This window comes from Parambassis ranga, chromosome 7, assembly GCF_900634625.1.
Source record: "Parambassis ranga chromosome 7, fParRan2.1, whole genome shotgun sequence".
NCBI lineage: Eukaryota > Metazoa > Chordata > Actinopteri > Ambassidae > Parambassis > Parambassis ranga.
The window spans coordinates 2,639,412-2,660,140 of NC_041028.1; the positions used below are offsets into that span (position 1 = coordinate 2,639,412).

Sequence of the window (20,729 nt, forward strand, 5' to 3'; positions counted from 1 at the left end):
AAAGTAGAAAAAAAGAGAAAAAACTTTGTTTTTTGAGCAGCTGTTATATGATTATATTTATATTATATATTATTTTCATATTCAGGTTTTGTTGTATTTGAAGATAATTATAAAATATATCGTCTAAAACATCAGGACCTCTGTAAAAAATGGACTGTGTGACAGAATTCAGTGTGAAAGATTCTGAGAAAAGAGAAAAATCCGATCATAATTCCCAGATTTCTGACTTTAATCCCAAAACTGAGAGAAACAAGTCAAACCCTAAAACCCGCCAGGTGTAATATTCGGTGTGAACAGCAGAGGGCGGTGTCTTTAGCCAGCACCGGCCTCTGGCTGCCCCCTCTTTATCTGCGCTCTCCTCTGCTGCTGATACCAACCCCACCCAAACAGGAAGTGGCCATGACAACCTTCTGAGGGGTTAAATAACACAACGATAAACAGCTCAATTTAAAATAGAGTTTATGTTAGAATACTTTTTATTCCAAGATATATTTATGTTACTGATGATATTAACTTCGCAGTGAGCCGTTTTTTAAAATAATTTGTCGTAAAAACTGTGTTTTGAACAGACGTTTACTTTGAAGGGCTTCACCGGATGTGCCGTGCTGCACTACTTCCGTCTTGACGGTGCTGGTGGCAAAAGGCGTAGCTAGTAAACACCGGAGAAAGCTGAAAACACGTCGAGGACATCACAGCCTGAAAACACCGACTTACTCCTCCGCCTCTTCGGTTCATGTGAAGCCCGCAGGTCCCGCTGCTTCCCCCCTTACCGTCTGTGATTGTCACGGTGACTGTCAGCGTCCAGTAAAACGGGACTTTTGGGGCGTTAGCCAACCTGCTAGCTAGCATAGCCACATAACCGAAGCATCAAGCCGCAGCTAGCGTTAGCATTAGCAGACGTCGACAAAGATGATAGCGCTAATCAACAAACTGTTGGACTGGTTCAAGGCGCTGTTCTGGAAGGAGGAGATGGAGCTGACCCTGGTGGGGCTCCAGTACTCTGGGAAAACCACCTTCGTCAACGTGATAGCGGTGAGTTTCTGAGCTCCTTTAGCTGCTAGCAGATGTGCTAACGCCAGCTGTCAGTTAGCATCTGGCCGCATCCATTGTTACCCTGCAGTGGTGAGGTCAGCTCGACTCCAGGCAGGACGAGGATGAGTCAATAAGCAGATTACACATCAGGTCGTTTTAATTTCGGACTCATTTACGTCTAATATACGATGAAGCCTGTGTTTGGTGTGTCTCATTAATTAGCTCAGCCTTTTCCATATCTGCCCGGTCGATCTTTATCGTCAGTTGTAAATATTAGATTTATTAGTGGAACTGAGGCAGTTTGGGGACGGAACCTCTGACCTCTGGTGCTGTGGGCCGGGCTGCAGGTAGGACTGGCCGGTCCCGTGTTGGAGGGTCGGTCAGCCCTCCTGTCTCCAAGTCATCCGCTGTCCGTCCAGACATCAGGCTGCTGGGGGACATGAACGTGTGTGGGCCTCTAAACCAGACGGGGTTCTGTTTGGGTTTCTTCCTAAAGTTCAGGTGTTGATGCAGTTTAAGTGAAGAATAAACAGACTACTTTGGACTGTCCAAACACTGAGGGACGCTCGATGTGACAGAGACCGAAGGACACTCGTCTAACTGATTTTGTGTGTTTGTGTTTTTCCAGTCTGGCCAGTTCAGTGAAGACATGATTCCTACAGTTGGCTTCAACATGAGGAAGATCACTAAAGGGAACGTCACCATCAAGGTGGGTACTTCTGTTCACCTGCTGCCAGCTGTTCACACGAAAATATGTTACATTATGACGTCAATGTTTTTTAATTTAGTAGTTTTTAGTATATAAAAAAACAAGTAAACAAAATAATTATAAATAAAATTCGAAAAAAATCTTCGTATGAAGTATGAATTCTCACCTGTCTCCTGATGTCTCTGACCTGTCTTCTGATGTCTCTCTCTGACCTTTCTCCTGATGTCTCGCTCTGACCTGATGTCTCTCTCCGACCTTACTCCTGATGTCTCGCTCTGACCTGATGTCTCTCTCTGACCTGTCTCTTGATGTCTCTCTCTCTGACCTGTCTCCTGATGTCTCTCTCTGACCTGTCTCCTGATGTCTCGCTCTGACCTGTTTCTGATGTCTCTCTCTGACCTTTCTCCTGATGTCTCGCTCTGACCTGATGTCTCTCTCCGACCTTACTCCTGATGTCTCCCTCTGACCTGATGTCTCTCTCTGACCTGTCTCTTGATGTCTCTCTCTCTGACCTGTCTCCTGATGTCTCTCTCTGACCTGTCTCCTGATGTCTCTCTCTGACCTGTTTCTGATGTCTCGCTCTGACCTGTCTCCTGATGTCTCTCTCTCTGACCTGTCTCCTGATGTCTCTCGCTCTGACCTGTCTCCTGCCTGTGTGTGTCTGCAGTTGTGGGATATCGGCGGCCAGCCTCGCTTCAGGAGCATGTGGGAGCGTTACTGTCGAGGAGTCAGTGCCATCGTGTAAGTCCTGCTGCAGCGTCCCTGCACGGTCCACGCTTGGCCTGAGCGCCGTTAGCGAGACAGAGGACACCAGCTCAGCTTGACTGTAGCTTTGTTCTGGTGCCAGTGTGAGGGCTGATGCTGCGAGTGTGTCACATGCACCCTGCTGTGTGGCTGCAGGAAGCTGCAGGCTAAGGATGATGTAATGAGTGTGTGCACAGCTGAGACGTAGTGAGACTGACCCCGGTGTGAACTGTGCTGGTTTTAACTCACTGTGTGCTGACAGTGGTTTTGTCTCCTGTTGCAGTTACATGGTGGACGCAGCAGACCCAGAGAAGATCGAAGCCTCCAAGAACGAGCTGCACAACCTGCTGGACAAACCGCAGCTGCAGGGGATCCCTGTAAGAGGAGCGCACAGAACAGACACACCCACGAGCCTGAGCAGAGCAGGGTTAACCCCGTTAACACCGGGGGGACACGCTCACAGCCTCCTGCCCTACCTTTAAATGAAGTATTATGTCTTTAAAGAGCACGCTGATGAACCGCAGCTCAGGGATCATGCTCAGTGTGTTTCAGTCCAGACAGGGTGCAGCCATCAAACACTGACCTCACAGACAGGAACAGGAACAGTTAATGAGTGTTTGTCCACCTGTGCGTGGAGCTGATGTGTCGTCCCTCTGTGTGTGTCTCAGGTTCTGGTTCTGGGGAATAAGAGGGACCTGCCCGGCGCTCTGGATGAGAAGGAGCTCATAGAGAGGATGTAAGTCCAGCACCACTCTGCTCACACTTCCAACTCACAGCTGATGGTTTAACCTCTGTGAACAGCACAGACGTGTGTCGGCTGATAGACACACAGTTAAAACATAGTTAGAGAGCGGCCTGCGGTGTCTCCACCCGCCCCTGTTCCCAGCGTCCTTTGTTCTTTTTGTTCTTTTCAACTCTCATTTCATCATGTGAGTTTCTGTGATCCTTCTGTGCTGAAACTGTTGCTGCTGTGTGTGTCCTCATCACAGAGTGTGTGTACATGTGTGTTTAGATTGTGGTTCTAATTTAAATGTATGGTGGCTGACCTAGGCCTGTCGCGATTAACAATAAATCAATTAATTGCACGATAACTTTGACACAAGGCGTCGTAGCGCATCGTAGCATATAAAGTGTGCAAAGTCCGGCCGTCAGACATTATATGTCCCGCGGCTTCTGTCTTAAAATGCGTCAAATCAACAGGTAGTTCTTATTTTTAACTCATTGTGTAACGTTTACGGGACGTTCTGAGCAGACCACGGTCAGCTCGCTGTCTGCGTCTCCACGGTGCGTCACAGTGCTGCAGGGCTTGGACGCTGGTTACAGCAACACAGAGGGCTGTGAAGCTGCACAACACCGGTTCAACACTTCGATACAACAAACAACGAGAATAAACATGCTTATGTATACAACCTCGGAGAGAGTCCGCGTTGTAGAGTGTAGTTCTCTGCCTTCTTACTGGCGGCACTCGTGGCAGCTCCACCCATTAGTCCTCTTGCCCAGTTCATCTCTGCTATCAGTTTCTTTTATGTGTTTCTGTCTACATGGTGGCGTTTTTAAAATTCACTGCAGCGGCCTGATGCGCATACACACACACGCGTGTGCACACAAACACACATGCAGACACATGTGCACATACAGGTGAGCCCACTCCCAGCAGCAGGTAGAGTGCGTGTTGTTTGGCTCTGTTGCTCATGACGTGCTAGTTGGTTTGACTTAACTCCATTGACTGTGCTCAGATAAGCCATGGTAATACTCATAATAACAATATTAACATTAATATTAATATCATTATTATTAATAATAATAATAGTGTTGATGATTGGGGCCTTTCCAGAGTTAAATGTTCTTTAGAAATGAAAGTTTATTGATCTGTGTGTACTTGCATTATATGTTGTTATCATTATATTAGTTGAACATGGTCTCAAAATTATCGCTTATCACAATAATTTCTCTTGGCAATTGATCGGCCAGCTAAATCTGTTACTGATTGTGTGTGTTTCTAATCAGGAACCTGTCGGCCATCCAGGACAGAGAGATCTGCTGCTATTCCATCTCCTGCAAGGAGAAAGACAACATCGGTACCACACACACACACACACACACACACACACACAGACACACACACACAGTCATCTTTTCAGCCTGAGACAGGCAGCATCTTCCTCAGTCTAAGAAAGTCTGCGTCTGGATTTTATGAATACATTTTAAATGGATAAGGTTTTATTTCCAGGTCTGGATAAGATCATAAATCAATATAAATGATCTCAGTCAGTCAGTGCTTGTACAGTGACAGTGACACCACAGTCGCTTGTTTGCATATTTTCAACCACCAGGAGGCGCAAGCGGAGCTGTGAGCTGCTCCTGTTTGTTCACTGTGTGGGTCCCTCTGCCTGATCCTGCTGTGGGTGTAGTTTGTCGTTCTTGATGTGGTGGACTGTCCCTTTAATGGTCCTCACAGGTCAGAGTCTGAGCTCCTGCACTGCTCTATTTATGGTGTGTGTGCAGTGACCACAGAACACTTTATAACTTCAAAATAAAAGCCTCCTGTGGGGTCTCTGACCACATCATGATGCAGAGGTCCACTTATCTCACAGCCTCATCACATGGTCACCTTTATCTCACACACACACACTCACATAAAGCTTGACTTGACACACACACCTGCTCTGACATCAGCCTCTCTCTCTGCAGACATCACTCTTCAGTGGTTGATCCAACACTCCAGGACTAAGAGGAGTTCCTGAGAAATGACACCCCCCCTCCGCAACAACAACACAGGCCAAGCCCAACTACCCCCCCCCTTTCCATCCATCCTCCCTCACACCCACCCTGTCTTTGCATTAACCCCCCCCCCCCAGGATGCACTGATACCGTGTTTAGCTGTATTTCCCACAGCAGGAATAACCTGTGTCTAGGATCAGACTCCTCAGTCTGTGTGCTGAATAAAATCCGTCCACAGTCTGTGAGCTCTCTTCTCATGCAGCTCCCTGTATGAAGGACAGGATGAAGCTTTTGTTACTGGTCACGCGACACCAGCTTGAGGCAGTGTGGTGCTGTTCTGGACGGATGCTGTGGAACGTGTGGGTGTAGGTTCAGGCGTTTGTCATGTCGGGCTGCTCCTGCGGCTACATCCGTGGTTGTTCTTTCAGCGGCGGCGTCCATTATTCAGCAGCACACAAACACACAAGTTCGAAACGTTCTCACAGAGTTAGAAACGGGAGCCTTTCCAGGACGGACAGGTCTGAGTTCCTTATACGCAGCTTCTTCCTGTGATTAGACCCGACACAGCATTCAGCATGAAGAGGCGTGTGTGGCGTGGCGCTGAGGGGCAGACGTGGGCAGACCCCCAAAAACACCTTCAACACGTCACAGTGTGTTTAAGTTCAACCAGCTTCAAACCTTTCATTAAACCACTTTATTCAACACGTATGCATTAAAACCTCCAGAAACAAAGAGTCCACTAAAAACATCCTGTCCTCAGCAGCCAGCAGGACGCCATGATGGAGTCACTGTGAGCAGCAGTCACATGACCAACACTCAGAGTCCCTGTCTGACCTGCAGCTTCCTGCAGAGTGAGCAGCAGGTTTACTACTGTGCGACACTTTATACCGCAGTGAGGGGTGGGTGGATTCCTGGAGTTCAGGGGGTTAACGGCTGGTTGAAGCACACAGTGACAGCAGGGGAGGTGGTATCCGTGCATCTGTACAGGTCCACACAGCGGCCGCCATCAGACTCGGCTCACATGACTTCACTGGGATGAAGTTTCTTCTTAACAAACGTCACGGTCGGCCGGTTAGCGTCGGGTTCGAGCCTGCAGTGTGGACCTTTCTAAAGTTTTCCCATCATCCTCCTCTCTCCCGCCTTCCATCACCTCTACCTCCACATCCATCCATGCACCCCCCACCCCCCCCATCCCCTCCTGTAAACTGCTCGTCCTCCTCTGTGTCCCTTCTTTCTTTTCTTTGGATGTTACATTCGGTCTCTCCTTCCTCGTCGCCAAGTCCCGCCCCTCGCCGTCTCTCTCTCTCTCTCTCCCTCTCTCTCTCTCTCTCTCCTGCTGAGCGAGGGGTTAAAAAACCTTTTTATTGCACTGTTGATTTTGTTTTTGTAAGATATTAATAATAAGAATAATGTTAATAATCTTCTTATTGTGACATAACCAGATGTGTCCGGGCAGGAAGTGGTACTCTGAGATGAAGTGTTCTCGTTTCTGTTCATATCTCTGTAATGAGCTTTTTATGTTTTATATTATTATTGTTTTTTACTGTTGATTTTTGACTTCATAAGTCTGCTACGGTCGTCTAACCAGTGTTTCCTGCTCTGAGCTGTCTGCCGATTGGACCAGAGGTGTCATGTGATCTCGCGCTGCGCTTGGACAGAATGAAGCGATGTCATTGTTTGGTTCACATATTAAACTTTTAATTTAAAGAGCTCGAGTTAAAGGTTTTTATTGATGTCAACACATTCACAACAACGAAAAGTGACGCCATGTTTAAAGTCAATACAAAAATGAGTTATTTAGTTAACTGTAAATATGGACGATAAATCAAACTCGAAACAAACGTGCAGTCAGCAGATTATCAATGGATGAAGGTTATTTGTTATGTGTGATGGTTTGACTCCAGCAGCCACTCAGCTGATGTGACCGTTGTGTTTCTGATGTCCCTCAGCTCCGTCCTCTCATTGGCTCTCCTTACATCCTGGTCCTGACAGCAGCCAATCAGAGTGCAGAACAAACAAGAACGAGCGTTGCCTGTTTGTGTGTGTGTGCGCGTAGTGATGGGTTTTCGAGGCTTTGTTGAAGCTTCGACACCTGATTCAAGAAAAAGGTTCATTACTCGAGGCTTCATTGACACAGTGCTCGAGTAGGACATCTAGTGGTGAATAAAATGCATTGCGGTGTGTGTTATTGGTTCATGGATTGTTTGGGATTTGAATCGCCGTGCAGCCTCGTTCGACTACACTACATGGTTGAATGGTTGACACAATAAAATACATTAAACTTTCAGTTTCACTGCACACAATTGTTACAAAGTTACATTTGAAGTGAATACATAATAATTAGGGCTAATCAAACATCATGATTAATCCGATTAAAATGTTTAACACAATTGAAGCATTTGCAGCAGAGATCGAAGCTGGATGGTGGTGTAGGGGAATCATCGTCGGTTTTGGGGCGAGAGGTTCCGGGTTCAAAACTTATGATACACGAATCAGCGAGAGGTCCTCCACACACACACGCAAGAGAAACGTGATCAGTAACTTTTATTCTACTAAAATGTACACAAAGACAAATTGCGATTAACTGCGTTTAATGCTATGAAATTCTTAGATATAAATAATAAAAAAATAAACGTGAATCGTTTGCATCTAAGTAAAATATTTAACTCATATTTAAAGAATCTCAAGAGTTCGATTGCTTTGCAGCAATCAAACCGATAAAAGTATCAATGTAGCTAATATATTTCACCATCTAACTGATTGATCTATTACTATATATTGATATATAGTTATATCCCTGAACACACTCGATCCCACCAAGCGATTCACAACCCGATCCAATCACATGACTCGTATGCCGCTCGAAGCACTCAACTGCTTCAAACGTCACTGAAGTGGTTCAAACGTCACTAGCCACGTGACCGAAGCAAGCCTCGGCACAGTGGTTCGAAACAATTGCTTCATGAGCTACCGCGCATGTGTCGGAGCCTCGGGTGTCAGAGGACCATCCTTATGTGCGCGCGCGTGCACGCTCCACGCCGCCTCTTGACGTTCACGGCTCGATCAGTGCACTGTGTGTTTCACACAAGCGGCAGCCTTCGCAGCTCAGACTTGTAATTCACGCCGCAACCACTGGGGGCTGGCTCCAAAAGCGAGTCATTTCCCATAGACTCCCATGTTAAAATGGCCGACTTCACAGCAGAAAAGAACATGTTTACAGCCTGGTACAAAAAACCACTCTGGTCTCAGATGATAGGTTCTCTTCTAGTGTCAATTGTATTCGGACTTAAAATTACGCATAATTATGGGCGTTGCCGCTTGAGTGACAGACAGTCGACGTATCACAGCGTGAGTTTCCTGCTTCCACGATCGCCCGCCCCCCTAAACCCCGCTCGTGCTCCCCCTTTTTGTCCATATTTGGAGTTTTGGCGGACGTGACGCTGTCAACATGGCGGCGGTCATCAACGTCCCGGAACCTCCCACCGAGCCTCAAAACGGCTCTTCAGAAACAAACGGGTGACGTCACGGAAGCTCTGTCCATAGTTTTTACTGTCAATGGTTTCACACTCCTGCTTCACCCGACCCTGCAGCAGGGTCCAAACAAACCCTGAAGAGCCTCCCGTTCAAACAACAAGCACAACTCCCAGACCTCTGCTCGACGGCTGCTCCTCACTCCAGGTCCTGAACCAGCCAGCGCCTGCTGATCAGAATTTGTAATCAGTCCAGCTGGTCTCGTCGTGGCCTCTGAGGTCACTGCAGACGGTAAACTCTGAGACTCACCAGCCTCTTTGACCAGTTTACCCCCTGTTAGGTGACCCCGCCCCTCTGTGATGCTCTGATTGGCTCTGGTGTCTTCTGCTTGCCTGCTGAGGGCCGGGAGATGTTTTGGTGCAGTGCTACTTAAAACGTCTGTAGTCCAATGAGGCGACCTGCAGAGGAGTCATGTGATTACACGGCGCTCCCCACAGACCTCCTGTCACAGGCGAACATGTTGGGTTGTGGCCGTGGTGTTTGAGGTGTTGTGATCCTGCACGTCCACACTGAGGCGGTGCCCAGACGACCAGCCATGCCACAGCCTTTCACTGGTTCTGTATCATTCAGATTAAAGTCATGAAATGTCATCATGTCTGCATCTTCTGCAGTTAGATTAGAAGCAGTGACCGGACCAGACCCGGGCTTCGGTCTGTTCACAGTCTGGACTTGTGATGATCTGTCATAAACTGACCAGTGTTTGGACCGACATATTTCATAACGTCTGGTAAAATGATGAAACCTGGAACACGTGACAGATGATCGGACAGATGTTGATATTTCTGAGATGAAACAGAATCCCATGAGGCTGCAGGGGGAACTGTTTGTTTCTGTCTGGGCCGCTGTGCTCCTGGTTCTGGTTCTGTTTGGACGTGCAGGATGACCGGGCTGGTCTGTCTGTCTGTACATCGTTTGATTCAGTTCATATAATAATGCTTGTGTATGACACTAAATAAAAACCATGGAGAAATGAGGCGCTGCCGTCCTTCAATAATCCACCGTTTACCACAGAGCTGCAGAGTCGGTGATCAGACAGCAGGGGGCAGCACACACACGGCCCACAAACCACCTCTCTGAATCCAGGCACACCCTGTGTGTGTGTGTGTGTGTGTTCATTAAACGGTGTGTTTCTAGCATTAGCAGCTAGCCAGTCCCTCTTCAGTTCAACATCCTGTTTTCTGAACCTGCAACCTCTCAGGTGTCAGCTCAGGATGCTACGTTTTGATTAGCATACTGACCAACCAGCAGGTGTTAGCAGCATGCTAACATGTTTTATGGGCTAAATCAGCTTCAGCTGTCAGACCAGAGGACATCAGTCTGTTTACATTCAGCTCTGATACAGGATCAAAGATCTGACCGGCAATAAGATCAGGACTTCAGCGTCGCTGACCTGCAGGGACCTTATGAGGTTTGGTAGATGACAGGAAGTGGATGAGGGTTAAAATTAGAACAGTGTGAAGTGTTTTTGTCAGTCTGAAGCCTGTTGGAGGCTCCAACATGGCTGCCAGCGGAATGTCCTCCTGTTGCATCAGACCAGCAGCTCTCTTGTCGTCCGGGCTTTTATTTTGGAGGATAAGTGACAGTTTAGAGGAGTAGCACAGAGTGTGGAGCGCAGCGTTCTCAGCCACTGAAAGAACGTCGGACAAAACAGAAGCGGAAAGCTTGAGAAAGCCGCAGAAAGCCGGTCATTTGGTCATCTGGCTGTGACGTGATCGCACTGATAACAACTCCAAACTCAGGATAACTCCACAGACACTGCCTCCCCCGTCCCTCCATGGTCCTTGTCAACAAGTGGGTGACACTCACAGTGTGTGTGTGTGTGTGTGTGTGTGTGTGTGTGGCTACTTTTATACCAATCAACAAAGAAGCAGGCCTCAGTGTTTCCTGCCTGCAGTACAAGGTGGTCCCACCGTGTGTGTGTGTGTGTATGTGTGTGTGTGTTTGTTCCCAGTGAGAGTCAACCTAGCTCTCTGTCAGGACCCCACACTTATCGCCATGACAACAGTATCCCCCTCCTCCTCCTCCTCCTTTCCTCATCAGTTTTCCCACAGAACAAAACAGACATTGTGCTCCTGTGTGTGTGTGTGTGTGTGTGTGTGTGTGAGAGAGACATTCAGGTCAGATTAATTTGTGTTCATTGAGCTTGTGGTTGGGGATGCACACACACACAGTTCTACACAAGTGGTGCTTCATGTCAGAGTTTCACACAGTGAGTGTGATGCTGCTGCTCTCACAGCAATGACCTGAAGATGATGCTTATCTAAACATTGACAGTTTGATCAAACGTTTTCCAACATACATTCAAGGACCGTTGGAAAGTTCATGTTCCGGCCTAAAACACCATGACTTACCTGCTGCTGTGTTTCATCCTCAGATGTTCAGCAGTGTTGTTTTCATGTGTATCAGCGGCTATGATGCAGGTCTTAAATGTAGGCAGGTGTGTGTGTGACTGCATGAAACACCCCCCCCCCCCCCGGCCTGAGGATCGAACCTGTGACCTTCCTGTTACACAACCACCGCCGGCTGTTGGTTCCCATCCAGTCTGGCTCAGAGAAGCTCTTGCATGACCAATGGAGGTCTAGTCGCCTCAGTGTGTGCGTTCATTAGTGAACAGAGGCGGTCTGTTCGGCGGTTTGTATCAGAGGGGCGAGCTCTCATCACTACTAATGAGAACAACATGGCCGGCCTCCTGAAACACTCTGTTCCTGCAGCTCGGCCGTCCTCCTCCTCCTCCTCCTCCTCCTCCTCCTTGTTCCAGGACAACCTTTGCATGTAGTTTAGTGTTAAGGTTGTTTATAAAGGGGGTGTGGCTACTTCATACAAACTAGCAGATTTTCACCTCAGACTGTAACCTCAGGCTGTAAAGCATCTTGAGAATCGATGACTTGAATCTGACGTTTAAGTGTAATACCACCAACAGCCACTAGAGGCTTGGCTCAACATTGCAGTGACTGGAGAAGTGGGTCATTCCTGTAGAATTCTGGGTAATAATTGTTGTGATAATCAGATCTGTGATTGACAGTCGGCTCCTCAAAGTGTTTGAAGGCGATCTGGCCTGTTAGCATGATGTAAGCTAAACAGCTAACACCAGCCTGCACATGTCCCAGCAGTGTGTCTCAGTTCCTGATGACATCACAGTGGTACAGTGAGGCTCCATAAGAGCCGTCTCTGGTGGTGAAGGTTGCAGCAGAACCCTGGGACAGACAAACAGGAAGTCATCCACAGACCCAGCAGGTTCTTCGTCACGCCCCCACACCCTGCAAACTGGGACGCAGTGACTTCCTGTTCACCTGGAAGGATCCGTCTTCTGATAGAAAAGATGGCGGTGACCGACGGCTCCCAGCTCCTCTGCCCCGCAGACAGGAACCACCACCATGTCCTGACTGCCCTTTAAATGTGTAAAGCCCCCTTCATGGGTTGCCAGGGGCGACCAGGCAAAGACGGGCGAGGAGAGAGACTTGCATTGATTAGAAAAGAGTTTCTAAATTAACAGGACTGTGTGTGTGTGTGTGGTATCCCATGGCAATGGGACAGTAGTAAGGTCGTTGATATGCAGGACAGCAGCTCTGCTGAGGGAAATCCTCCTCAGAGAGGACACAGAGACGAAAACTCTAAAGAGTTCCTTTAAGAATCTGTTGACTTGTACTAATCAGTGATCACCTGTCTGAGTGTTGGAATCGTCGTGGTAAAATGTGGATGCTGCTGGTGTGTGTGTGTGAGCGGACAGTCAGGCGCCGAGGCCACGGTCACTTTGACTTTCAGCCCTTTATTTCACCTGCACAGAAACACAGCGCCTCACGTGTGAACCTGCGTGTCAGCCGGACGACTCGGTGCCGGTTGGCTGGTGCAGACTATTGGTGGGCGGGGCTTACAGGGCATGGTCGGCTCTGACACACACTGTGACGCCGAACATTACAAAAGCAGGTGACATGAAAAAAACATCACACAGAGAGGTGATTAGTGATGGCGCTAGCATTAAACTGAGCCACGCTCACACCGCAGCTCCTACAGTTACAGATTAATACACTACACCTCCTGCACAGACACCGAGGCCGTCCTCAGGTGTCCTCAGGTGTCCTTCCTCTTCACTTTCACACACAGTCGCCGCCTCCTCCACAGAAACACACCTGCACGTTAACATCGGAACAGCCGTTCAGGCAGAAATAATCGCTGTCAGGCTGACGAGCAGCTCACAGAGGGAGGTAAAGATGGCCGATCACACCGCCTTAATGCAGTCTAACGGGTTTAGTTATGGATCCCCCCCCCACAGACACTAAGAATGGTGCATGTTTGTGATGATTTGTGTGTGTCAGCCGTGCTAACATGCTGAGGATGATGTGTGTGTCTGTGTGATGTCATCACGGGGACGACCGGCAGGCCGGATTATTTCTGCCTTCACGGCTGCTCGGATCCCTCTGAGCTTCAGTCTGATTGTTCTACAGAAAACAAACCAAACGTCGAGCTCTACATCCTGATTATTCAAGTAGCATCTTATCACTGCAGCAAACATTTGTCTAATTTATATCTTCTATAAAACAGTGAACGGTGTCACAGCATCGATCTAAGGAGCAGAGCCCACAGCTGGACTGTCCCAGCTCTGCAGGAGGTCCAGGAGACAAGAGTCCTTTGTGAAACAGGCTCCTGCTTTTACATCAGCTTGGTGTGCAAGTACAGCAAAGCTAATCTCACTACAGATTAAACATCACTTCCTGCTCAGACAGGAAGCTGGGGGGGGGCTCTGAGTCCACAGAGGAGTATCATACAGAGAGATGATGATGAAGAACACAAGAGAGACACAAGAAGAAGAAGAAAGAGCTAAAAGAAAGAGGAACTAACACAAACACGATGGATCGATGGTCTAAGAGGGACCCACGGCTCTAACTAGAGATGGACAAGATGGCTGACGTGTCTTTAGCCTTGTCAAAAAAGATGGACGTCTCGTTGGCTGCCTTCAGTTTGGCAGAGCCCGGCGAGCCTTGAGCCGCGGTTGGCTGACACTCCTGACAGCAGCAGCAGCAGCAGTCCATGAAGGCCTGACCCAGAGCCTGGAACACAGACCGTCAGTTAGCATGCAAGCTAACGTGGTTTAAACAAGGAACATTCCCCGGTTTGACCTGATAAGCCCAAACACCCCCAACCAACGGCCTCAGTGATGCTAGCAGAACAGCTAATGACCCGATGACCAGCCTGACCTACCTTACACAGACACAGCAGCAGCACCGGCGTCACCGACGACTTGAAGAACAGCAGGAAGTGATGCAGCAGAGCCAGCATGGCGGCGGTGTCCTCGGAGACGGCGATGTGTGTGTAGGCCAGTGTGATGTTGCAGACATGCTCGGGCAGGGCGCACACGCCATAAACGACGGCCAGTGCCAGCAGCGTGCAGTTCAGCTGCCGCTCCACCGCCTGGTGCTGCTGCCGCTTCTGGGCGGAGGAGCGGTCGTCATGGCCGCGCTGCTTCTGGGCGGAGCTGGAGTCGCTGTTGACGTTGCGCGTGGCCATTTGGCAGAGGATGGTGAAGAGGACGGGGAGGCAGAAGTAGCAGCCGAAACACCACCACATGCGACCCTGAAGCAGAGACCAGCAGACAGTCAGCTGAGATGTCCTGACCTCATCCTGTCCTCCATAAACCCACCTGCTGGAGTGCTTCAGGTAAAGAGCAGCGCCACCTGCTGTCTACCTGAAGAACTACCTCTGAATTTGCATATGTTTTGAAGGTCATGTGATCCTGCCTCACCTGGTGGTACCTGAGCAGCAGAGAGTGCAGGGAGTCGGGCAGGTAGAGGGACAGAGGAGAGGAGGGGGTGATGGCGCAGGAGTCCACCAGCAGGCCGCTGGACGGAGACACGGCCTGGCTGAGCTGCCACAGGAAGAGTTCAGGGCTGGACAGCAGCAGGGCGGCGAGCCACACCAGCAGCAGCTTCAGCAGCACCGAGCGGCAGCGCTCCACCCGCCGAGCCTTCGGCTGGGAGGAGGAGGTGGCGGCGTGGAAGCGATCGATGCCCAGAGCGCACAGGGTGAAGGAGGTGATGCCCAGGGACACGACCTGCAGAGAGGACGAGACGAGCGGTGAAAATCATCACACACACACACACACACACTGGAGAGCAAGAGGGCAGACGCACAAAGATCCACGTAAACATCTGAGCCACTCTGAGCTGAGTCTGAAGGCCAGAAGTCCAAAACAAAATGAGCAGGAATGGACATAAAAACAAGAACTGTGAGGAAAACACATCAACACAGGACGTCTCACTTTCAATATCATGACTCTTTTCTCAGCTCTGGTTTGAAGGTTTTGTTTTGAACATGTCAAAGTTCTGAGAAACTTCTTCTGTAGTTTCTGATGGATCGTTGATAAAAACAGAAACACGCTGGATTAAAGGTCTCAGAGCCTGCAGACCTCGTCCTGCTCCGGGGCGTGGTCACAGTCAGTCTGACCTTCCAGGTGGGTGAGACGGACAGGACGGAGGTGGAGCCCCACCTCTCAGCAGCAGCTCCACCTCCTTCCTGTCTCACTGGGCCGAGTTGGACAGAAACGCTCCTCTGGTCCAACATGGCCGCCACGGACCAGTTTACAAATCATGTTCACCCCAAATTTGTTCCTGTCAGACCATGAATGCAGCAGCAGGACGTTCCAGCAGACTCGGGAACCAGTTACTGTGGCAACCGAGTTCAGCATCAGTTTGACTCAGAACACAGATCTGAATGTAACTCAGGCTCCAGCTGATTGTTGTTCGGGAATATTTACATGTTCCTTTTAATTATTGCGATGTAAGTGGAGCAGGTTTTTGGTACTCGCAGCTCCTTCTCGATCAGAAGGCGTGTTCTTGGTTAAAGCCTCTCCTGACTGAACTGAGACACATTAAACTGAAGCGACTTCACAGCTGAACTGTCACGGTTAAAAATGGTTTCCAACAACAGCAGCTTCCGGTCTGGCTGCCATCTTTGTTTGGGGTTGGAAACAGAGATGCATCTTGGGAAATGGAATGGCTTTTTTTATCTTTAGGGTTAAAAATGTGACGAAGTCTCCTTCAGGAGAACTTTTTCACTCACTCACATGACTTTCCTCTTATTGTAACATAAGCCCCACCCACCTCCATATAAGGCACCATGCGACAGGTGATGTCACCCAGGATCCTCCTATGGGAGAGCTGGTTGAGGACCACCACAGGCAGGCAGAGCACCAGGACCAGGAAGTCCCAGAACGCCATGCTGGCCAGCAGGTAGTTCCAGGCGGATCTCATGTAGTAGTTGTTCCAGACGATGCACATGACCGCCATGTTCCCGACCACGCCCACCGCCAGCACCATGCCGGCCAGGAACAGGACAGCGTAGGCTGAGTACGAACTCTCCGCCAGTGGGTAGAAAGGGTTAAAGAGTCCCGGGGCGTCTTCGCTGGGTTTGGTGGTGTTGTCGGAGACGCTGTTGTCGTCTTCGCGGTCACCTCCTGCTACGTCTGTCTCGTTGCTGAACTTGGTGACTTGAGGCGCCGTCACCCAGTCGTTCTCGAAGGAGTGACTGAAGGTGGACTGCTGCTCGTCCTCGTCTGCACCGCGGGCCAGGCGGCGGGGGCGGTCAAGGTCAAGGTCCAGCATCTCAGGGAGAAGGAGGCTCTGGTCTGGGGCGTCGTGCTGGGTTTTGTCCTGCTTGCTGTTCCAGAGCGGCTCCAGCTTGGTCCGTGAGGCGGGTGTTTGGACGCTCCCGTCCTGCTCACCATGTTGTCCCACGCTCTTTGCATCGGTGGACAGCAGCGGCAGCAACAGGCAGAGCCACACACCGACCGGCGCAGCCATGGCACACACTCTCATTCAGGTTTCTGCAACAACAACAACAAAACCTCCAGCAGGGTTCCCAGAGAAGTTCCAGAACTGGAGCAGAACAGGTTCCCAAACACCGTCCTGTAAGAGACGCAGCAACCTCACAAAGAGACCAGTGTCAGGCAGAGATCCAACAACCCAACTCAATGAGGATGAAGAACCAAGAACAGCAGTTTGTCTTCAGATCAGACGTCCCTCCTCTGGGTCCTCCGGGTTTGAACCTCTTCTCTGCTTTACCCATCCATCAGTGATCCAGAGAGGCGGCGGAGCTCCGGCAGCAGCAGGACGGGGGACGAGCTGGGCTGCAGGCGGCAGAGCCTCTGAGGGTCTCTGGGAACGAGCAGCCCTCTGCAGCACGGCTGGATGGAGCTTTTGTCAGGACGCACACAGAAGCATACAAACAAGGCTGGCACGCACACAAACACACACATTTGTCTGCACAACCACGCACGCATACTTTCCTTTGCTCTTTTTGGCTCTCACTTTCTCACACAGACACACTGGTGGAAACGCTCCCCTCTGCTGCCCCCTGCTGGTGGCCAGAAAGAGAAAAGCTTACCGCAACTTTAAAACCTCATCTACACTGTTTCTGATTTTGTGATTCGTGTGTTTGTTTTTTGATGGTTATTTGATTATTTTTGTCTGAATACGTGCACAAAATGTTGACCTGATCAAAGCTGTCACTGCAGGCGTGTTTGTATTTATTTGTCTCTGCAGGGTTTTTTTGACGGAAACTTGAATCTGTGATGAGGCCTGAAACACTTCAAAACTCACCGGACTTTGTACAAGATGGTGAAATGTGAGCTTTTTAATTGATTCATGAATGTACATCGCAAAATGGCTCCACGGTGCCCCCTAGAATCACCCTTGTCATTACACCACTGCTGACTCCAACCCGGGATGATTCACAGGCCGCGTTAAATCACATTTGACGGTCTCTTCTTTTAATATTTTTATTTTTTTTACAGCACATTGCGATTTTTAAAATTCATATTTAATTGAAAAATATTTGTAATTAGCTTCCACGTCTGTTTGAAGCCTCTGTGTGTTTACAGTGAACACAGCATGTCACTGAGGAGCTCCTCTGCACTTCATCTTTCTGCCACTGGAGGCCGGTGTTGCTCTGTGTCAGTCAAACTGATGGACTTTCCTACTGCTCTCAACAGTTTCCACTGATCAGCACAAAACTGTTTGTCTGTCTGTCTCTGTGTGTATCTGTGTGTTTGTGTGTGTCTGTGTGTCTGTGTGTGTTTGTCTGTGTGTGTGTGTGTGTGTGTGTGTTTGTCTGTGTGTGTGTGTGTGTGTGTGTGTGTGTGTGTGTGTGTGTGTGTGTGTGTTTGTCTGTGTGTGTGTATGTGTGTGTATGTGTGTGTCTGTGTGTGTCTGTGTGTGTGTTTGTCTCTGTGTGTATCTGTGTGTGTCTGATTGAAAATGACCTGTATGAATCTTCAACCCCAGAGACAGGGATCTGAGGCGTTTATTGTTACAAACACTGACGGCGTTCAGTCGCCTTATTAGGTCTCTGCAAACAGTTTTCTGTGAGGACACCTGAGACAGCCCTGTCTGTCTGTCTCACATGAGGCTCCACCAGCTGTCCACTGTCTCAGGTCCTCCATGTTTCCACCAGTCAGGTGAGTGGATGGACTGAATATGGACACGCTGTCCTGCTCCGTCCACTCGCCTCCTGCAGCTCTATATAAGGCTGTCAGTCTCTCCTGTGGAAAGACACGGAGGGCAGCACGGGTCAGTGAACACACCCTCACACACACACACAGACACACACATACACACACAGACACACACTCACACACCTTATATGGGAGAGAACGTCTGTGGAAGATGTTGGTGTGAAACAACAGAGCATGAAATTCCTTTTTTCTCTTAAATCCCGTTGAAACCTCTGAGCTGACAGTCCTGTTTGGTTTGGAGCAGATATAAAACCACTCGATCTAACCCACAGACACACGTCCTCCGTGTCCACAGACACACGTCCTCCGTGTCCACAGACACACGTCCTCCGTGTCCACAGACACACGTCCTCTATGTCCACAACCACACGTCCTCCGTGTCCACAGACACACGTCCCCCGTTTCCACAGACACACATCCTCTATGTCCACAGACACACGTCCCCCGCGTCCACAGACACACGTCCTCCGTTTCCACAGACATACGTCCTCTATGTCCACAGACACACGTCCTCTATGTCCACAGACACACGTCCCCCGTTTCCACAGACACACGTCCTCCATGTCCACAGACACACGTCCCCCGTTTCCACAGACACACGTCCTCTATGTCCACAGACACACGTCCCCCGCGTCCACAGACACACGTCCTCCGTGTCCACAGACACACGTCCCCCATTTCCACAGACACACGTCCTCTATGTCCACAGACACACGCCCTCCGTGTCCACAGACACACGTCCTCCATGTCCACAGACACACATCCCCCGTTTCCACAGACATACGTCCTCTATGTCCACAGACATACGTCCTCTATGTCTACAGACATACGTCCTCCGTGTCCACAGACACACGTCCTCTATGTCCACAGACACACGCCCTCCGCGTCCACAGACACACGTCCTCCGTGTCCACAGACACACATCCCCCGTTTCCACAGACATACGTCCTCTATGTCCACAGACATACGTCCTCTATGTCTACAGACATACGTCCTCTATGTCCACAGACACACATCCTCCGTGTCCACAGACACACGTCCCCCGTTTCCACAGACATACGTCCTCTATGTCCACAGACACACGTCCTCCGTGTCCACAGACATGTCCAGCCTTATCTCTACTCTGCCCGTAGAGATGCAGCACCAGCATGCTGGGTCTTCAGTTCCACTGTGTCTTTAGTGTTCCATCAGTCAGTGAACGCATCACTGTTCAGATGTGCTGTCAGTGAACACATCACTGTCACCTCTCTCTGCCTCCTCCCCCTCCTCGCTCCAGTTGTGCGGCCTGGGCCGGGCTGTAACCTCTGGAGGAGGCCGCGGCTGGTTTCACGTTCAGATGGAAAGTCTGGTGTGTTTTTAGATCCTCTCCCCATGTAGACAGCTGTCTTCATCTAAATCTGTCCATCCTCAGAGCCCTGTGGCCCACATCACTTCAGAAGGTAAACACAACTGTGTCACACACACTCACACCCACCCACTCACACGGACTCTCTGCAGACCTTAAAATAAACAAAACCATCAGCTGAGGAAAGTTTGACCTAAACGAACTTTCTCACATCAGAAGTATTGATATGACTCGATGTATTTATTGATCTTTATGATCATGATGAACTTTAAAGATGTCAACACTTCCCATCCTGTGACATGTGACATGTTGGTGTTTAATCAGGGAAAAAATAATAAGTCATGTGACCCACACTCAGCGGCTGAACCCGTGGACGTGAAGCCCGCCCCTCTGATCCACCTCACAGGAAGCCTGCTTTCATTCGGCCGGCCGAAGTTTTTACGCTTCACAAGAAACAAACGCGTTCCTGCATTCAATTTCCCGTCACCATGGTGATCACAGAAATGCCCGCTGTCACCATGGACACACAGACACACACAGAGGCCCCCCTCATTTTATAAATCTTTTAATGCAGAGGACAGGTGGTGTGAGAGGACTACTGATGACTGTTAGTAAAGAGTTTAACCTGCAGGGTCTGTCTGTCACTCTGTCTCTGTCTGTCTGTCTCTCTCTGTCTCTGTCTCTGCCTGTCTGCTTGTCTATCTCTGTCTCTCTGTCTGCCTGTCACTGACTGTCTGTCTGCCTGTCTGTCTCTCTCTGTCTGTCTCTCTCTGTCTGTCTGTCTCTCTCTCTCTCTGTGTGTCTGTCTGTCTGTCTGTCTCTCCCTGTCTGTCTGTCTGTCTCTCTCTCTCTGTCTGCCTGTCTGTCTCTCTCTCTCTCTCTGTCTGCCTATCACGGCCTGTCTCTGTCTGTCTGTCTCTCCCTGTCTGTCTGTCTGTCTCTCTCTCTCTGTCTGCCTGTCTGTCTCTCTCTCTCTCTCTGTCTGCCTATCACGGCCTGTCTCTGTCTGTCTGTCTCTCCCTGTCTGCCTGTCTGTCTCTCTCTCTCTCTCTCTGTCTGCCTATCACTGCCTGTCTCTGTCTGTCTGTCTGCCTGCCTGCCTGTCTGTCTCTCACTGCCTGTCTGTCTGTCTCTGTCTGTCT

At 49.6% G+C, this 20,729-nt stretch overlaps 2 protein-coding genes across 2 annotated transcripts; one reads left to right on the plus strand and one right to left on the minus strand.

The window, feature by feature from the left end:
* The first annotated feature begins 404 nt into the window (after positions 1–404).
* LOC114438388 (ADP-ribosylation factor-like protein 8A) lies at positions 405–6,916 on the plus strand. Its single transcript, XM_028409693.1, has 7 exons — positions 405–1,032; positions 1,661–1,741; positions 2,409–2,482; positions 2,769–2,862; positions 3,154–3,221; positions 4,493–4,563; positions 5,177–6,916. The coding sequence occupies exons 1-7, from the start codon at positions 910–912 to the stop codon at positions 5,227–5,229; spliced, it is 564 nt and encodes a 187-aa protein (XP_028265494.1). The 5' UTR covers positions 405–909; the 3' UTR covers positions 5,230–6,916.
* Positions 6,917–12,518: 5,602 nt separating this feature from the next.
* On the minus strand, positions 12,519–16,954 carry gpr37l1b (G protein-coupled receptor 37 like 1b). Its single transcript, XM_028409656.1, has 4 exons — positions 15,832–16,954; positions 14,475–14,783; positions 13,934–14,305; positions 12,519–13,782 (listed from the first exon to the last, which is right to left on the minus strand). The coding sequence occupies exons 1-4, from the start codon at positions 16,543–16,545 to the stop codon at positions 13,615–13,617; spliced, it is 1,563 nt and encodes a 520-aa protein (XP_028265457.1). The 5' UTR covers positions 16,546–16,954; the 3' UTR covers positions 12,519–13,614.
* Positions 16,955–20,729: the final 3,775 nt, after the last annotated feature.

Bases quoted from the DNA above. Each gene is read 5' to 3' on its own strand.
- gpr37l1b (XM_028409656.1), bottom strand. From the start codon at position 16,545: ATGAGAGTGTGTGCCATGGCTGCGCCGGTCGGTGTGTGGCTCTGCCTG. The intron at 14,784-15,831 runs GTGGGTGGGGCT...TCCTCTCTGCAG, and splicing joins GCATGGTGCCTTATATGGAG to GTCGTGTCCCTGGGCATCAC. The intron at 14,306-14,474 runs GTGAGGCAGGAT...TCTCTGCTTCAG, and splicing joins TGCTGCTCAGGTACCACCAG to GGTCGCATGTGGTGGTGTTT.
- LOC114438388 (XM_028409693.1), top strand. From the start codon at position 910: ATGATAGCGCTAATCAACAAACTGTTGGACTGGTTCAAGGCGCTGTTC. The intron at 2,863-3,153 runs GTAAGAGGAGCG...TGTGTGTCTCAG, and splicing joins CGCAGCTGCAGGGGATCCCT to GTTCTGGTTCTGGGGAATAA. The intron at 3,222-4,492 runs GTAAGTCCAGCA...GTTTCTAATCAG, and splicing joins AAGGAGCTCATAGAGAGGAT to GAACCTGTCGGCCATCCAGG.